This window comes from Loxodonta africana, chromosome 16, assembly GCF_030014295.1.
Source record: "Loxodonta africana isolate mLoxAfr1 chromosome 16, mLoxAfr1.hap2, whole genome shotgun sequence".
In the NCBI taxonomy this organism is placed as follows: domain Eukaryota; kingdom Metazoa; phylum Chordata; class Mammalia; order Proboscidea; family Elephantidae; genus Loxodonta; species Loxodonta africana.
In genome coordinates, this window is record NC_087357.1 from 21,250,844 (window position 1) to 21,265,191 (window position 14,348).

A 14,348-nucleotide genomic window follows, 5' to 3' on the forward strand; every position below is an offset into this window, starting at 1 on the left:
CCAGGCGATGATGAAAACTCGAATTTTCTGAACACATACTAAGGCATTTTGTAATAAAAAGTCCTTAGCTGTTGTGTCTTACTGTTATTATCACTCTTAATATTAATGTTAAAGGCAATGAGGCTTTGTTACTAGTAAAAAGCATGTCCAATGCTTAGTTGCAAAGATTCTCTGAAATATTCATACATTTTATATTGTTTGTAAAATACATAGGTATGGCCAGCCAGGATGTTGGCTTGTGGCCCATTTGAAGAAAATCTTTTTTTTTTTTTACATTTTTTTTTATTGTCATAAAAATATATATAACACGACATTTGCTAGTTCAACACTTTTCAGGTAAGCAATTTAGTGACATCAACTACATTAACCACGTCATGGGGTCCCTGGGTGACACAGTTAAGGGCTCAATTACTGGCTGAAAGGCTGGCGGTTCAAACCCACCCACAGGCACCTGAAGAGACAGGACTGTGGTCTTCTCCTTGGAAACCCTGTGGAGCCGTTCTACTCTGCACACATGGGGCCTCCACGCATCAGGATCGATTCTAACAAAAACAACAAAAAATTATGTTACGCAACCATCACCCATAATTGTTGCCAAATTACCCATCCCATAAACCAAAATTCACGGTAGAACAGATCTTGATGAATATTGTTAACAGGGTCTATTTCACTCCAGCCACCCCACCTGACCCCCGCCGTGGATGCTCCTTCCACCCACTGGCAGGTTCTGGAAGGATGCTGTCCACGTGCAGGGCTGGGCCGCATTCCCTCTGGTAGGCGCTCATAGGAGCGCAGGAAGGGGCATCAGCCTGCTTTTCCCCTGTGATTTCAACAAGTGCAGTTCTGTATTTACCGGGAGCATCTCTTACCCGCAGCGTCTGTACAGGTCAGGGGATGTGGAGTCCCTGCACAGGTACACCCCGATTCCCGACCACCCCGATTTCGCCCGAGCCCGCCTCAACGCGCTTCATCTGAGTGATGTAAGTAAACCTTTTGGTCATGTGGCATGCGTCTGTGTTTACAGTTATCTGTCCCTACACTGGATTTTTTTTTTACTGTTTTTTTTTTTTAAATTGTTGTGAAAATATAGATCACACACCATTTGCTAATTCAGCATGTGTCACTTGTACAATTCAATGGAACCAGTTACATCAATATCCATTGCCATGTTTCAAGCTGATTTTACTTGTTTAAAAAAAAAAAGCGCTAAAAAGGAGGACTTGGAACAGAAAGAATGCGGCACTGATGGTGGGACAAGCTGCCTGTGTGCTTAGAGTCACCTTCCTTCCTGATCCTCAGTTTCCTTGACTGTAAAATGGGGGTAGGGCTGGGGTAATGACACCAGTGGTCCCTTCCAGCTCTGAGATTCTGATTCTGGGCATGGCTTCAAGAGCTGGGTCATGTACTGAGTTACAGTCAGGAAGTGGCCCTTGGCCCTGGCAGGTGTAGACATCTGTTCTGTTTGTTTCCTGGACCCCTCTCCTTAGCTATTCAGAGGAGTGTAACTTTGGAGACGGAGCGGCAGTATCTCACCCTGCAGTATGGAAAGATACCTCAATTGAAGCTCATCGCGTCCAAATACAGCTCTCGCCTTTGTTTCCCTTGGATGTATGCCCTTTGCACGCATAACTGAGAAGCTGTTTCCTAAACCCAGGCTTGTTGTTAGCAGGGGTTGGATGCCCCTGGTTGTAATAGAATAGGCGGCTGCTCAGCCAGCAAAGCTGTGATCCTCAGATAACAGGTAGCCAGGCGGCGGAATCAAAAGCCACTGTCAGATCCGAATAACACAGGCTGAGAGTGTCCGCCTGGGGCAGCGTGGGGCCTCCCAGAGCCTAGCCATTCTTCCTTCCTTGGCCTTGCCATTGTGTCCTGGGGCTCCATGCAGATCAACAGCTGCTACTGTTCACCCTGGAGGTGGCTGCCTTGCAGGGGTTGGCGAGAGGTGCCTTCTAGTTAGCGTGTGTATTAGTTTGTTGCGTTTGTAAAGCCCTGTGGGATCCCACGCAGTGAATGCAACAGTGCTTTGTAAATATGAGTTATTATGACTATTTGATGCTTTTGAGGGATGCGAGAGGGATAATTTTAGAACAGCAGCTCTGGTGGGCTGACCTCCATCTGGGGAAGCAGGACCTCCCCCTCAGCAGAGCTTGGACAAAACATGGGTCTCATTAAGGTTCCAAGGATGGGGGAAGGCAAGGCCTCCATTTGAGGGACTGTCGGAAACCCATAGCCATGGAAACTGGAATAAAACCACTAGTCCATTGGGGCCTGTGTAAGGAGCACAGCCACCCCAGGTTGATGATAGAAGGATCTTTCCCGGGACAAGGGATGCCACCCTGCAGGGTCCTGGAAGTGAAATTAGCCGCCAGGCTATGCGGATATGGAGAACTCATGAACCTCTTTTGAAAGAACGCTTCTTCGGGGGCGTGTAGAATACCCACAATTGGATCAAGTGCTCTGTGCAGAAGACGTGGAGGGAAACTGACCTTCCTGGGCAAAGAAAGCCATTGAGATGTGTAAGGCAGCCGAAATAACTAAAAATCAAATGACTCTAATGTGTGAGGATGAGGACAAAACTGTGCCCACTGTGATAAAGAAGAGGAACGCCCAGGGCTCCAAATCAAAGAGCCTACAGAATCTAAAGACTCCCAGTGGCAAGGGAAAAACCTCAACAGAATAAAAAAAAAAAAACTCAGGGAGGAAGTGAGCACAAGCAAGCAAATAGTATACAGGGAGAAGTTACCAGGTGACAGGGAGCCAGTGTGTTGGGGAGAACCCCAATTTGGGCCACAGTCTCTAGTTGACCCTAACCAACTCTGGAGCCAGCGTGTATTGGAGACCAAAGTGGGATGACGTTGGAGCTTGATGTCGTGCGAAATTTGATGTCATTACCTAGCCCAGATATGGTGTGGAGGCTATTATTAGGAAGCCACTGTGTCCCGTTTACAGGTTATGATGAGGGTTTTGACTCTATTTGCTACTGTTATATTTGTGGGCCCACCCAAACAGGAAGCATGATACTAAAGGGATTGGTGGTTGTGTCATTATCTGAATGTTCCTCTACTTCCAGATATCTTTCAGTCCTAGCTGCTCAACTTAATGGTGACCCAGTGAATATAATCGTGTTGGTCCTTTTTATGATTCATCCATTAGGTGATTACCCCAGTCCTGGTTGGTTCTGTATCTCCAGGACCTGGAATGTAGTATTTGGCTTATGGTCTGCGGTGTTGGATGTTGGAGTTGGAAATGATGATGAAGGTGAAGGTGATGATGGATGATGATGAGGTCCACCATGCTTGGCCCAAGCACCTTGTGGCCCTTCTAGTTCAGGCCCAGAAGTGGGGTGGAGGAGGTACTTTGCTTTCCCTTTTGTCTGCCACTTCTCCTTTGTTTAATACCCCCAACTCCCCTGGAGAACAGAAGCCCCAGCCTTGACCTCCATTTCCAGGTGACAAAGGCAAGGTTCTTAAGGGCCCTGTGACCTGCTGCAGCCCATGGAATGAGTGAAAGATCAGCACAGTCTGGGGTCTCTCACTTTGTTATCCCCTGGTAATGTGGTCTGGCTGCCTCTCCCCTGCCGTCTCCCGTCTCTGCCGCAGAATAAAGAACAGCCTTCCACTGGGCTCTCCAGATGTCGCCTTTCATGGAGCCATTCCCTTATCTTGAAAAAAAAAGTATTAGCTACATGAAGGCACAGAAGATTTTGATGCTTCTCTCAGTGATGCGGGTCTACCTGAGGACTAAGAGGATATGATTACAGATACCCAGAGGGTGTGTGAGAACAACTTGAAAAGGGAAAAAATGAAAGAGGAAGATATGAAATGCATGGGTCAGGTACTCGGCCAGAATTTTGACAATAAATCCCATTCAGGTGAAGGCCCTTCCCTTAGTCCAGGCACCAGGGGTGCATATGAGACGCGGCATGCCTCATAGTGATAGTGTGGGGCATGACCTTGAAGCCAGGCTGAGGGGGCTCCCAGGAAGTCCGTGGAGCTGCCAAACACAGGAGTTCCAGACCCAAGGAACAGGGCTGAGGAGGACCTTGTAGGGAGAAACAAGGTTCTTGAACGCTGAACTCTGGCAGCTAGCAGCTGCAAGCCTGAGGCACTGAAAGGGAACAGAAAGACAGGAGTAGAAGGGTCCTTCTGATACCAACGGGATGTAGCAAATGAGTCTGCCCCACAAACCACAAGAGCGGGGACTAATGCTGATGTTGGGGGCTCAGAGAAAACCTGCTGATGCCTCCATGGCCACGGTCACCAATTCTGGAGCTGGGCGGTCCCCAGGGTGGCCCTGGGACCCTGGGCTCTGCCATCCTGGCAACCAAAAAGGTAGAGGGTAAGTGTTTAGCAACCTCTTCTGCTGAGAACCAACCATATGCAAAGTAGTAGAGCTATTCACTCTCTGCTTACTTCTTTCTTTGTTTTCCCAATCTAGAAAGTCTACAGAAACTCTTGGGAGCAGACTCGGGCTGGTGGCTATGACTTCAGGCTGGATGCCATCCCATTCCAGACAGCCCGTGCATCCAGAGAGATCGCCAGCGATGTAAGACCCCATGTCTCCCCCTAGGTTACCGATAGGTTTTGCTGTGTTTTTTCCAGTCCTGTTGAAAGGCAGACCACCAGGATTCCATCAAGATTCCCTCTGCACCAAAACTGAACGTATATACCAAATGTTAAAAAAAAAAAAAAAAAAAGGCCTTAATATCTAGGATTTTAGTCAGAAATTCAAGATTGGGGAAAGTTGTATTAAAAGAGGCACTTTTAGAAGTTGGTATATGTGTACCTAGAAATCAATGAACAGGTGTTGGTTTGTTGTTTTGCAATAAGTGGACTTTTTTTTAGCTGAAACGTAGTGTGGCAGAAAAGCAAGAGGCTGGGGTTTTGCCCTAGATTGACTGGAGTTCACATCCCAGCTTGGTCACTTAGGAACTGGCTGTGTGGTTTTAGGTGAGTGAAATAAATTCTCTGAACTCAAGTTTCTGTATCTATGAAACAGGGACCTAATACTTGTCTCCAGGGGTTGAGGTAGGTATGGAAACGAAATGATATGCAGCACGTGTACATAGCAGGTGTTCGAATATGGAAGCACTTATTATCCAAGAGGGAGCTATCATTGACTAAGTAAGTGCCCCTCAACTCTAGGTCTGTGCACATCTGTAAACCGTCTGCTAGCAGTCCATGATGAGATAAGTACAGAAATAGAGAGCAAACATTTAGAAACATTTTTAGCAACTTGACATTGTGACATCCAAGCTTGTGATGGGTGGATTCATCTTGTCGAACAGGGTAAAGGCCAGTTGAGTGTTCTCAAACATGCATGGTACTGCTATATACTAGGCACATGTTGCTGGACCTGCTTTGGTCTTTGACAGCTTGGAAATTTAAAAAGCAAAACAAAATGAAACTGGTCCTTCACTACAGATAGTTGAGGAGCACTGGGCTAGGTTCTTGAAAGCTGGAAGAATCAAGGGAAGAGGGCTGCAGTGGAATAGACACATGTCCCTTCCAATTGGAGTATCAGAATAGCAGCAATACCAGTAGCTACCATCCGTCTCACGTACTTCAGACATGTCATAAGGACGGACCAGTCCCTGGAGAAGGACATCATGCTTAGTAAAGTGGAGGGTCAGCAAGAAAGAAGAAGACCCTCAAGGAGATGGATTGACTCAGTGGCTGCAACAATGGGCTCAATATGAGGATGGTGCAGAACCAGCCGGTATTTCATTCTGTTGTACACAAGGGTAGCTATGAGTCAGAAGTGACTCAACAGCACGTAACAACAACAAGCCTTTCAGTGGACACAAACCCATGCCAGACACTACACTCAGCCCCCATCTCATTGAATCCTCTTAACATCCGCATGGGGTGGAGATTAATTCTTCCATTTTAACAGATGGGGAATCAGAGGTTCAGAGAGATTCAGTAACTGGCCCCAGGCCACACAGCTAGAAGGTAGCAGAACCAGTGCAGATCCCAGGCCTACTAGAATCTAAAGCCTGTGCCCTTATCCTGCTGTTGGACTTCCTGCTGAGAAGCCCATGTGTGGGGGGGGGGGGAAGGGAGGCGCGTCCATGACCTATCTGTTCCTCTGACCTGCAGTTCCGGTATAAGGAGGCCTTCCTTCGGGAGCGGGGCCTACAGATTGGGTATTGCAGCGTCAACGATGACCCAAGGACGAGGCACGTCCTCAGCGTCGGCAAACTCCAGAGTGACAACGAGTACAAGAAGGACTTTGCCAAGACCCGGTCCCAGTTCCACAGCCGTGCAGACCAGCCCGGCCTCCTCCAAGCCAAGCGGAGCCAGCAGCTGGCCAGTGACGTGCACTACAGGCAGCCTCTGCCCCAGCCCACCTGTGACCCGCGGCAGCTGGGCCTGAAGCACGTGCAGAAGGCTCAGCAGCTGCAGAGCGACGTGAGTGCCTTCGCCTGCCTTGGCGAGGCCCTTCCCCTGGTGCCTCTTTATAAGGGGTGGCCGTAATTCCTCGCTCTACACCCCCGAGACTCTATCTGAGATAGAATCCAGGACACCTAACACTTTAGTGCCACATGTAATATTAACAGTGACTGTATTTTGTAGGCACGGCATCGAGCCGTATTTCCTTCTGTTGTATATAAGGTCGTTATGAGTCAGGACCGATTTGATGGCACCTAGCAACGACAACCATTTGTCAAAGGAACCCTGGTGTGCAGTGTTGAGTGCTTGGCTGTTAAAATGAGAAGTCGGTGGTTCAAACCCACCAGCTGCTCTACAGGAGAAAAGACCTGTCGATCTGCTCCTGTAAAGATTACAGCCTAGGAAAACCTATGGGGCAGTTCTACTGTGTCTAATAGAGTCATTATGAGTCAGGATTGACTGAACGAAACACAACAAAAACAACCATTTATCACGTCCAGGCTGTATGCCAAATGCTTTATAAGTAACGTGCCATGTAGCCCTCAAAATGAACCCCATACTGTCCCATTTGACAGATGAGAAAACAGGCTCAGAGAGGTTAAGTAACTTACTCAAGATCACACAGCAAATAAGTGTCAGATCTGGGATGTGAACACCACTTGACTTGATGTGAGAGCCCAAGCTCTTGATCAGAATGCTGTGCTATTTCTAAGGGATCTTAGTAGTTACCTAAGCCACCCTTTGCATTTTTCCTTGGAGGAAATTCAAATCCAGAGAAGGGAAGTTACTTCCGCAAGGCCACAGACAAGTTAAGGTAGCAGCTTGGACTTGAACCAGGTCTTCTGACTCCATGGCCAGTTCCCTTCCCACCGCCCCCTCCCCCCCACTCCACTCCCCACCCCCATTGCAGCTCACATTATTTGAATGGCGAGATGCAAGATGCAAGAGACAGCAACACACCGGCCTGGTTTACAACACATTGAGCCCACCATGCCAGGCACCTCCTGCTTGAGATGAATTTGCTCCCCTTGTCTGGCCTTTACTAACAACAGCATATTCTCCATCTCACAGCTGCCTTTTTTATCCTATCCTCTCCGTGGCCAAACCACCCCAAGCCCTGCTGACCTAGTCTTCTTGCTTTCCTCCTTCCCTGAAGGTCAAGTACAAATCGGACTTGAACCTGACCAGAGGTGTCGGCTGGACCCCTCCTGGCTCCTACAAAGTGGAGATGGCTCGGCGGGCTGCAGAACTGGCCAATGCCAGGGGCCTCGCTCTCCGGGGCGCTTATGTGAGTATAAGCTGCAAACTCAGCCCCAGCCTGCAAGGCCATGGGGAAAGGCAAACCCATTGTTTCTTTTCAAAGTTTATTCTTGGCCAAAGGTCAGCTGGCTCTAAAGAAGTGTGAAATGCAGCTCAAGCAGGGCGCCTAATTTCATGGGTCTGAGATGACCAGGCAGATGACATGCGGGTTAAACTTCCTGCAGGGTTTTCTCTGAAGTCACAGCCATTAGTTCTGCAGAGATAAACCTGCGGAGGCTACATCAATCTGGGGCCAGGGCGGCCGGGCTGTGATGACTGCTTGCTCGTTACATGCGCGGAAAAGGTCAGGGACTTGCTGGCTGCAAAAGTCGGGGTTTTGAACCTGACTTTGTTCCGGAAAAAAGACACCACGTCTAAATGCGAGACTGGCTTTGCTGCTTTCTCATGCTTGCCTTGAGGATCCTTTCTCTTGGAAGGAGGGTGGGGGAGGGGACAGGAAGGGTGAACATTTTAAATGCTCCTGGAGACCCTGGGTGGTGGACTACTAGCCGAAATGTTGGCAATTCAAAAAAAAATGTTGGCAATTCAAACCCACCTAAAAACAGGCCTGGTAAACTGCTTCTGAAAGGTCACACACAGCCTTGAAAACCCTATGGAGCATTCTACTCTGCAGACGTGAGCCGGAATGGACTTGACAGCAACTAACAACAACAACTAGGAGGCCTCTCAGACAGTTGTTCTAGAGGAGCAGGGAGGGAGCTTGGTTTTCACTCAGGGAGGTTGTGTTTGCTCTCTGCAGCGGGGGCCAGAGGCTGTGGACGCTGGTGATCATCAACGGGAAGACGTGAACCCCGATGCCACTGAGATTCTGCATGTCAAAAAGAGGAAGGCTCTGTACTGAGCTGGCGACACCCACCCAAGAGTCTGAGGAGAGAAGCTGGAGAGGGTGTTTGCCCCCAGAGACGAGCTTTACCTGGCTTCAGTGTTGGCAAGCTGTAAAACGGCACGCGTGACCGTCCCACTCTGCCTCGGTTAAAACAATGACACTATGAAAGCAAATGGAGAATGTAGTATATTTTTGGTCCTTATCTAGTACCTAGCAGTGGCTGACTGGTTCTGTTGAGTTGCTCGTGTGTCTGGGATAAAGGAATAAAGGTGTACAGGCAATTCCCATTGGAGCTGGGTGTTCTGTAATTCCATGTCCACAAATGTTCAAGATGCAGCCAGTTTCTGTGAACACTGATTTTCTAGAAGAACAATTGTGGGAAGGGAATCAAACATGATACATTTCAGGTTGATTCCGTTATTCCTTGGGTTCCCCAGGGGGATAGGAGGAGCCTGTGAAATGGTAGCAATGCTGATCCAGAAAGCCTGGGCTGGATAGCAGTTGTCTCCACTTAGACCTACGGATACTCCGCTACGTGGTCTCCAGGAGGCTCCAAGGGTCCATTGCTGCCTACTGCAGCCTGCCTTGTCTGGGTGCTAAGGAGGATGGGCTCTAAAGTTCGGAAGACAGCACCTTAGAAGGCAGCCTCTCTTTGGATGGTGGCTTTGATCCAACTCAGGAACTTGGTCACTTGGGTGTAGACTCCTGGCTTCTTTCCGCATTCCAGGCCCCAGCTCACTAGCCCATAAACGTAGTAGGTGCCATCCTTCTCACAGGTCAGAGGACCTCCGGAGTCTCCCTATGGAAAAAGGCATGCATTCAGCCACGTGAAGCAGAATGTATTCGAAGAGGCTCCTACTGCCCTTGAGGGGGATGCCAGGTGTGATGAGATGGAATCGCCAGACAGCTGGAAAGCAATGACAGGACTCTTCCTCTCCCTCATATGACCCAGGGCTCTCAGGGAAGAGGTACAAATACCATCCTGTGTAACTGAGTGAGTAAGGGTTTGGCAGAGATGACACAGGGCCGTGGCACAGTGCCATGGGTCTGGACAGCCCCCACAATCCTACCTTCTGACTCTTAGATAGATATATAGATGATAGATGATAGATAAATGATAGATAACAGTTGCCGTCTAGTAAGCTCCAACTCATGGAGACCTTATGTACAGTCATCCCTTGGTATCTGCAGGGGCTTGGTTCCAGGATCCCCGTAGATACCAAAATCTGAGGATGCTCAAGTCTCTTATATAAAATGTGGTATTTGCATATAACCTACACACATCCTCCTATATACTTTAAATCATCGCTAGATTTCTTATAACGCCTAATACAATGTAAATACTATGCAAATAGTTGTTATACTGTATTGGTTAGGGAATAATGACAAGAAAAAAGTCTTTTTTTTTTTTTTTTTTTTTTAACATTTTCAACCCTCGGTTGGTTGAATCCACAGATACGGAACCCTAGATACGGAAGGCTGACTGTACAACAGGGTGAAATGTTGCCTGCTACTCGGTCGTCCTCATGATCGCTCGCATGTTTGAGTCTAACATTGTTGCTATTTCAAATATTACTATTGCGAATTCTCAGGGGCCCTCTACTTTCTTATTTGGGCAGCCAACCTGTGAGGTGGTATTCCACCTGGATAGAGCCTTCCAGGGCGAACAGGATGAGGAGGGTGAGGAGGATGGAGACTCAGGGGCAGCCTGGCCTACACATTCAAGCACAATCCACGGGGTTAAATCATCTGAATTCTAAACCAGGCTCTACCACCTGCTAGCTGTGTGCCCTTGGGCCTTAGTTTCATAAATTGTAAGCAGTGGGTAGCAATAGACCACCCAGCCCCCATAGGGTTCTTATGAGGGTTAATGTCTGTAAAACACATAGAACAGGGTCTGACTCATATTAAGCCCTCAATTAAAGTGGCAAGGAAGGTGATGGTGAGGAAGATGATGATAAGTACTGAGCACTTAAACCAACCCAGTGCCATCAAGTTGATTCCGACTCATATTGAGCACTTAATACTACTTTAACGCTACAGCTGAGAGCTTATTTTAGTAAATTATCTCTTTTAATCTTAGCCATAACCTTAGGACCTTGTGGATATACTATTTAAATTTTACAGATTGGGCACCTGAGATTGGGGAATTACTTTAGTGATTTGATAAAGGTCAAGTGATTTGATAAAGAATCAGAGCCAGGTTTCAAACCCATGGCAGTCTGTTTCCAAAGCCTGCAAGTAAGGCCCTTGAATTATCTAGGAAACTGAATGATCTCATCTGACTCATCTTGCAGGGGGTTGGGGCAAGTTACACCCATCTCCCCATGTCCCTCCATTGAGGATATGGATATCCGTGGCCCCTTGGGAATGGATAGGGGATCCCCGTAGAGTTACAGACACTGGAGTGACTGTGATTTCTCATCCCAAAGAGGAGCTTGAGCCTAGAAAATCATTGTTGGGTCCCTTTGCAGGGAGGGTCCATCAATGATCTAGAATTTGAATGTGTCGTGCAGGGCTTTCCAACACAGTTGTACGGTTTATGAAGACGAGATAAATTCTGAATCGAGGCATTTCTTGGAATCTGAAAAGGGAGTTTCTTGTGTGATATGACCCCATCTGAGAGAGGGATCATGGGGTGTGGCCTTCTACTTGGGGCAGAGTGCCCGAGGTCATTTTAGCACCAGTTATGATGGAGCCACCACCAACTCCCTGCCCAACAGCTTCTCTTTGAGTCACCACTGGCCCCAGCAGCTCAGGGTTCCCAGAAGTCTGGGACTAGGGGGATGTCAGGCAGGCCCTAGGCTGGCTGTGGCCACAGATAACTCAGAGAGGACATGGGTACTTAGTTTGCTAGGGCTAAATCAATCTCTCTCTCTCTCTCTCATACACACACACACACACACGCATACACCCTTACATCCTAATGATTAACAGTTATTATTATGAATCCTCTAGTCCTCTCATCTCCTCTTTCTAGCCACTGGTCTTTTGACAGTTCCCTGTTTATTGAGAGTTTTCAATCTTGCTGCCCAGCACTGAGGCCAGAAATGCCACCTTCGCATTTAGACACAGTGGAGCAAAGTGGAGAAGGCTTTGGTGCCCAGCAGACTGGGTTCCAATTCCATCCCTACCGCTTACCACCCAAGATAACATCACTAAGCATCTGTAAAATGGCATTAAGGACATCCAGTTCACTGTCGTGCTGTGAGAATCAAAGTAGGCAATGCTGGTGACATGGCCCCTATTGCTATTATGCTGAGTCACCGGGGACTGATGTGGATTCAGGTTCACATGGCAGCTGGGCACCTGAGCCTGCTTCCACCCTAGCTGCTCTAAGGAGCCTCTGTGCCTTGTGTAACATCCTGCCAGCCTCTTCTTCTCCAAGTGTGATCTGGAGTTTCTGACCTGGCAGGTGTCTTGCCCAGGCTTCTGAAGGTTTCCAGCACAGATCATGCTGTCATCAATCATGTTGTCATAGAGTTGGTGGGAGTTGCACAAAGTGTTGGTGATCAGCTTGATTTTGGCATCCAGGAGCTGGCGGGACCCTTCCCCTGTGGGGCAGAGAAAAGAGGGTGTCAGTGTGGGAGTCAGGATGCTCGCAAAATGAAGGATATTATCCGGGAATATGGTGCTTCATGAAAAAACCATCTCTCTGAAACCAAAAGGTCAAGAATTACTCCAAAGCAAAGATGAGAAGATGAGGGGGCAGGGAAGCTAGAGTACTAGAAACAGAACAATCAGAACTCAGTTAAAGGGCACATTGACACATTGTGAAAAATGCAACTAATGTCACTAAACAATTTGTGTAGAAATTGTCAACAAACCAAACCCGTTGCCGCTGAGTCGATTCCAACTCATAGCAACCCTATAGGACAAAATAGAACTGCCCCATATGGTTTCCAAGGAACGCCTGGTGGATTCGAACCGCTGACCTTTTTGGTTAGCAGCCATAGCTCTTAACCACTATGCTACCAGTGTTTCTGAAATTGTCAAATGGGGACCTAATTTGTTGTGAAACATCCAACAAAAACACAATAAAATATTATTAAAAAAAAGAAAATTATTCAAATGAGAAGAGCAGCTATGTAGTACAAAATGATTACCACATAGAAAAATTATTTCCAGACACACTCTCATATAAACAGATATTATTCAGAAAAAATACACTTCTTGGTTAAAAAAAAAAAAGAGTCAGAAGTGGTAAGGAGAAGGCCAGGAAGGAAAGGTTTTTCCTGGAGATAGGCAGGGAAGGCTCATTGCCCAAGGCTGGGGCCAGCTTTTAATCAATCAGTGTAGGAGCTCTTTCTCTTCAGCCTCTATCAGGCCTGCATTACTGCACTTATCCAAATGGAGAGAATCACTTGTGTCTCCCCAACTAGACCGTGAGGTCCTGGTGGTCAGGGATGGTATCTTAACAATTTTTAATCTCCTGTGCCTAGCAGAAGGGCTGACACATAGTAGATTCTGGATGGATGGATGGGTGGGTGGGTGGGTGGGTGGATGGGTGGATGGACGGATGGACGGATGGACGGATGGATGGAAGGAAGTATCCTAACTGATCATCTACTTCCCAGGGCAGGCTTTTTCTCCCCTACTTGTTTTTGTTGTTAGCTTCCACCAAGCCAACCCCATCTCATGTTGATACTATGCACAACAGAACAAAACAGTGCCTGGGACTGTGCCATCCCCGTGATCCATTGATTGCAGACCAAACTGTTGTGATCCATAGGGTTTTCATTGGCTGATTTAGATCACCAGGCCTTTCTTCCTAGTCTGTCTTAGTCTGGAAGCTCTGCTGAAACCTGTTCAGCATCATAGCAACATGCAAGGCTTTACTGACGGATGGGAGGTGGCTGTGAATGAGGTGCATTGGCTGGGAATGGAACCCAGGTCTACTGCGTGGAGGGCCAGAATTCTACTACCGAACCACCAATGCCTCATCTGCTTTCCTTAAGGTGATGAATTCAGTCAAAACATGCCACTGACTTTGAACGTGAAGTCTTAGAGGTTGATTTGTGAAAGACAAAATCCTTCTGCCCGAGGCCCCATAAGATTCACATCTAAGACAATGTTGTGATGACCTTACCATACTGGAGCAGAATAGAAGGCAAAAGGCTTAGATTGACTATAAGTGAAAGTAGCTACAAAAAGGGTTTTCTGGTTGACCTTGAATCCAATTAACCAGAAGTCTCTTTTCTCAAAAGCCTTCTGACAAATTTATATATCAAATTCCAGTTTCTTCATGAATATAGATCTATTTAAAGTGATTCTTACCTTCCATTGTGAAGGACAAGATTTAGGCAGAAGAGAAATGTGTTTTGAGTATTTGGAGAAGATTTGAAATACCCTTCTGAATTTATATGGATTGGAGGACATAGTGTTTTCAGTTCTGTGAGAAAAGTAACCTTATTTTTAGATCAGACCAAATCATAGAAATAAAACAACAGTTCAATTTAACAAAATTTTATAAAACATCTATTATGTGTAGAGCTCTGTACAAAGTACTGTGGGAGAGAAAAAGATGAATGAGACTTGACCCTTCCCCGCTGGGAGCTGATTTAATAAATATCTCTGTAGGATTCTGCTATCTCCTATGATCACGATTCCATACCTAGGAGGTAAGTATGATTATTGGGAAGGTAAAACTCAGTTGTCTAAACAACAAAGCTAGGAATCTAACTCAAGCCTGTCCGACTCCCAAATCCATGTTCTTTCCAAACTTAGGGCAGGATATAGGTGTCCATGGATGCAGGATCAATGCCTAATAAAGGTCAAATATGTAGGGCTAGAGAACAGGGGCAGAT

General features: G+C 47.1%; 2 protein-coding genes across 6 annotated transcripts in view; one reads left to right on the forward strand and one right to left on the reverse strand.

Moving 5' to 3' along the window:
• NRAP (nebulin related anchoring protein) overlaps positions 1 to 8,963 on the forward strand; it is a 78,183-nt gene extending 69,220 nt beyond the window's left edge. For all 5 annotated transcript variants that reach the window (XM_003408947.4, XM_023546699.2, XM_023546698.2 and 2 more), the window contains 5 exons: positions 876 to 980; positions 4,438 to 4,545; positions 6,102 to 6,413; positions 7,552 to 7,683; positions 8,455 to 8,963. In XM_003408947.4, coding sequence (XP_003408995.2) covers positions 876 to 980; positions 4,438 to 4,545; positions 6,102 to 6,413; positions 7,552 to 7,683; positions 8,455 to 8,556 — 759 coding nt within the window. In that variant the 3' untranslated portion in view covers positions 8,557 to 8,963. The remainder of the gene's footprint in view (positions 1 to 875; positions 981 to 4,437; positions 4,546 to 6,101; positions 6,414 to 7,551; positions 7,684 to 8,454) is intronic.
• A 95-nt stretch (positions 8,964 to 9,058) lies between these two features.
• Positions 9,059 to 14,348, reverse strand: part of HABP2 (hyaluronan binding protein 2) — a 29,594-nt gene continuing 24,304 nt past the window's right edge. Inside the window, exons 13-14 of the mRNA XM_023546702.2 lie at positions 11,950 to 12,095; positions 9,059 to 9,340 (exon numbers count right to left, since the gene is read on the reverse strand). Of these exons, the coding sequence (XP_023402470.2) occupies positions 9,176 to 9,340; positions 11,950 to 12,095 (311 nt within the window). The 3' untranslated portion in view covers positions 9,059 to 9,175. The remainder of the gene's footprint in view (positions 9,341 to 11,949; positions 12,096 to 14,348) is intronic.